This window comes from Elephantulus edwardii, unplaced genomic scaffold, assembly GCF_000299155.1.
Source record: "Elephantulus edwardii isolate Elephantulus edwardi_28Jun2011 unplaced genomic scaffold, EleEdw1.0 scaffold00133, whole genome shotgun sequence".
Taxonomy (NCBI): Eukaryota; Metazoa; Chordata; class Mammalia; order Macroscelidea; family Macroscelididae; genus Elephantulus; species Elephantulus edwardii.
In genome coordinates this window covers 3198200-3200921 of record NW_006399883.1, presented here as the reverse complement: position 1 = coordinate 3200921, position 2722 = coordinate 3198200, and the positions used below count along the sequence as shown (strand labels likewise).

At 38.0% G+C, this 2722-nt stretch overlaps 1 protein-coding gene across 1 annotated transcript; it reads left to right on the top strand.

The window, feature by feature from the left end:
• Positions 1 to 1982: 1982 nt before the first annotated feature.
• On the top strand, positions 1983 to 2717 carry LOC102873825 (olfactory receptor 2G2-like; the record flags this gene model as incomplete). The annotated part of the gene is made up of 1 exon (XM_006894015.1): positions 1983 to 2717. A coding segment is annotated over exon 1 (735 nt), but the record flags the coding sequence as incomplete, so codon positions are not given.
• Between the last annotated feature and the right edge of the window lie 5 nt (positions 2718 to 2722).

Below are 2722 nucleotides of genomic sequence, written 5' to 3'. Positions count from 1 at the left end.
CCAATATAAAGATATTATATAAAAATTGACAGTGGAAATAATACCCATTATCATAATCAAAATGTGCCTTGAGAATATCTTGTGAGTTCCTTTTACTGAATATTTAAATGTTATTTTTTTCATTAATTTCAAATCAGACTGACTAGGCTGACTAAGTGGAGAGTAAGAGAAAGAGAGGAAGATACTCCACCAGATAGATTGGCACAATGATTGTAACCATGGGCTCAAGCATATCAGAAACTGTGAGGATGGGTATATGGTCACTATGATTCATAGCCAATTTAATGACACCAAACAATAACAACAAGTTGAATAACAGAGAGCTTTGGAGGCTTAGTAGAAAAGGAGCTACTTTTCCAACCAAACGGTTCAAAATGGAAGGCCTGAATCCACCAGCTGTTCCATGGGAGAAAGATGGACAATCTCTTTTTGTGTGAATTACAGTCTTTGAAAACTCACTGGGGGTTAAATTCTGAGTGTACTCAACTAAGGGAGCTCTGGTGGCCTACTTAGTCTGTAGGAAGTCCCACTGCTAAACCCATAGGCTGCATCTCTCTGGTGGTTCAAATCCGCCAGTCACTTCATGGGAGAAAAATGGACACTCTCTTCTAGTGCAATTTACAGCCTCTGTAAATTCTCTGCAAGGGCAACTATGAGAGCGTTGCAACTTGATGGCAATAAGATTTTTTGGTAGTTTTTGTTTTGATTTATTTTTAATAGTTAAGTAAAGAGAATAAATCTTTCTTGGGAGAACAAAAAGAATGATACAGTTTATGCAATTAACACAGTGATTTTTGACAAGATACTGTGTGCTGATAATCTAAGGACTGCAAATTGTAAGATCATATAAATTATAGTCCCCCTCTTATTTAGGTTTTCATATACTATTTTTAGTCATAATTGACTCAATTAAATCACATATGGTATTGAAATATTATGCTTTGCAAAAATACCATGTTTTTTCCGTTTTCCATGCCAATGCTTCCATTCCACAAAAAGAATTTTGTAAATGTGCTGTATAAAGTAGTGATGCTTACCACTAAAATATACCACAAAGTAATCTATATATTCATTTGGTAAAGTTATGCTTTTGGAGAGTGTGGTGGAGCTCCCCGATTAAAATAATCTTGGAAGGAGGAGTGGCATCCACTTCCATAATAGCTTGCCTCTGGAAACCCTGTGAACCTGGAGAGAGGATGAAAGGCACCCAAACGACGAGGACTCTCCTTCATAGAGTCGCTATGAGTCGCCTGCGACTCGACGGCACTTAACAACAACAACAAACAACAACAACATATGCTTTTGTGTGTGTCTACCTACTGTATTCTATGCAAACAGCATAAATCTTTAATGTTTATTTGCCAGCCATATACTTCTCTTAAAAGACATTTGTAAGATCCACTTTGCTATTTACCACATATACTAACAATACTTCCTGGAGGTGTAGAATAAGCTGAGACACAGAGACTGAAGACATGGATTCAAGCACTACATTTATCACTTAGTAGATATATTATTGAAGTAGGCTATATTGTTAGGAGTAGATATTTAACTAATGCCAACCACATGAACTACATTTTAATCATGCAATTTTCTAACTAATGTCCACAAACATATTTTTTTCTGAAAGTAAGAATTGCTTAAATACAATTATTTAATGTTTAACTGAAATGATTTAACTTTTCCTTTTCTGTAACCAGAAGAATATAGTAACTTTAAGGTTTAAATTTGGTTTGATCCTTAGAAGAACGCGATGGTCCAATTTTATTATCTGTCCTTCCATATCTTGAAGAGCAGTAGATCACAGCTATGGAGTGAAGAATGTTTGCATTAATTCAGCATTCATATGAGGAAAATGAATAGAACTAACATAAATTCCTACACATTCAACATAGAATACCCTTGGTGAAAATTTTAGTTTAACCATATACATATGTCATCCTTCTTAGCTATGTCTCAACATTCTGGAACATAATTTACAGATGGGGATAGTGAGGAGTATCAATGAAAGCAACATAACAGGATTCATCCTTTTGGGCTTTTCTGATCATCCTCAGTTACAGAAGATTCTGTTTGGGATAATTTTAATCTTATATTTATTAACTATATTTGGTAACACTGCCATTATCCTGGTATCTCGTCTGGAAACCAAACTTCACACACCCATGTATTTCTTCCTTTCTCATCTCTCCTTCCTGGACCTTTGCTTCACTAGTAGTGTTATTCCTCAGCTCTTGGTCAACCTTTGGTTTCCCAGGAAGATCATTACCTATGGTGGCTGCGTCGTTCAACTCTATGTTTCCCTTGCACTGGGATCCACTGAGTGTGTCCTCCTGGCAGTGATGTCCTATGATCGCTATGTTGCTGTTTGCCGTCCCCTTCACTACACTGTCTTGATGCATCCTCGCCTCTGCATGACCTTGGCTTCTATAGCCTGGCTCAGTGGAGTGGCCACCACCCTAGTACAGTCCACTCTAACCCTGCAGCTGCCCTTCTGTGGCCATCGTCAAGTTGATCATTTTATCTGTGAGGTTCCTGTGCTCATCAGGTTGGCCTGTGTGGACACCACTTTCAATGAGGCTGAACTTTTTGTGGCAAGTATCCTCTTCCTTATCGTGCCTGTCTCATTCATCCTGGTTTCCTATGGCTACATTGCCCAAGCAGTTTTGAGGATCAAGTCAACTAGTGGTCGACAGAAAGCTTTTGGGACCTGTTCCTCCCA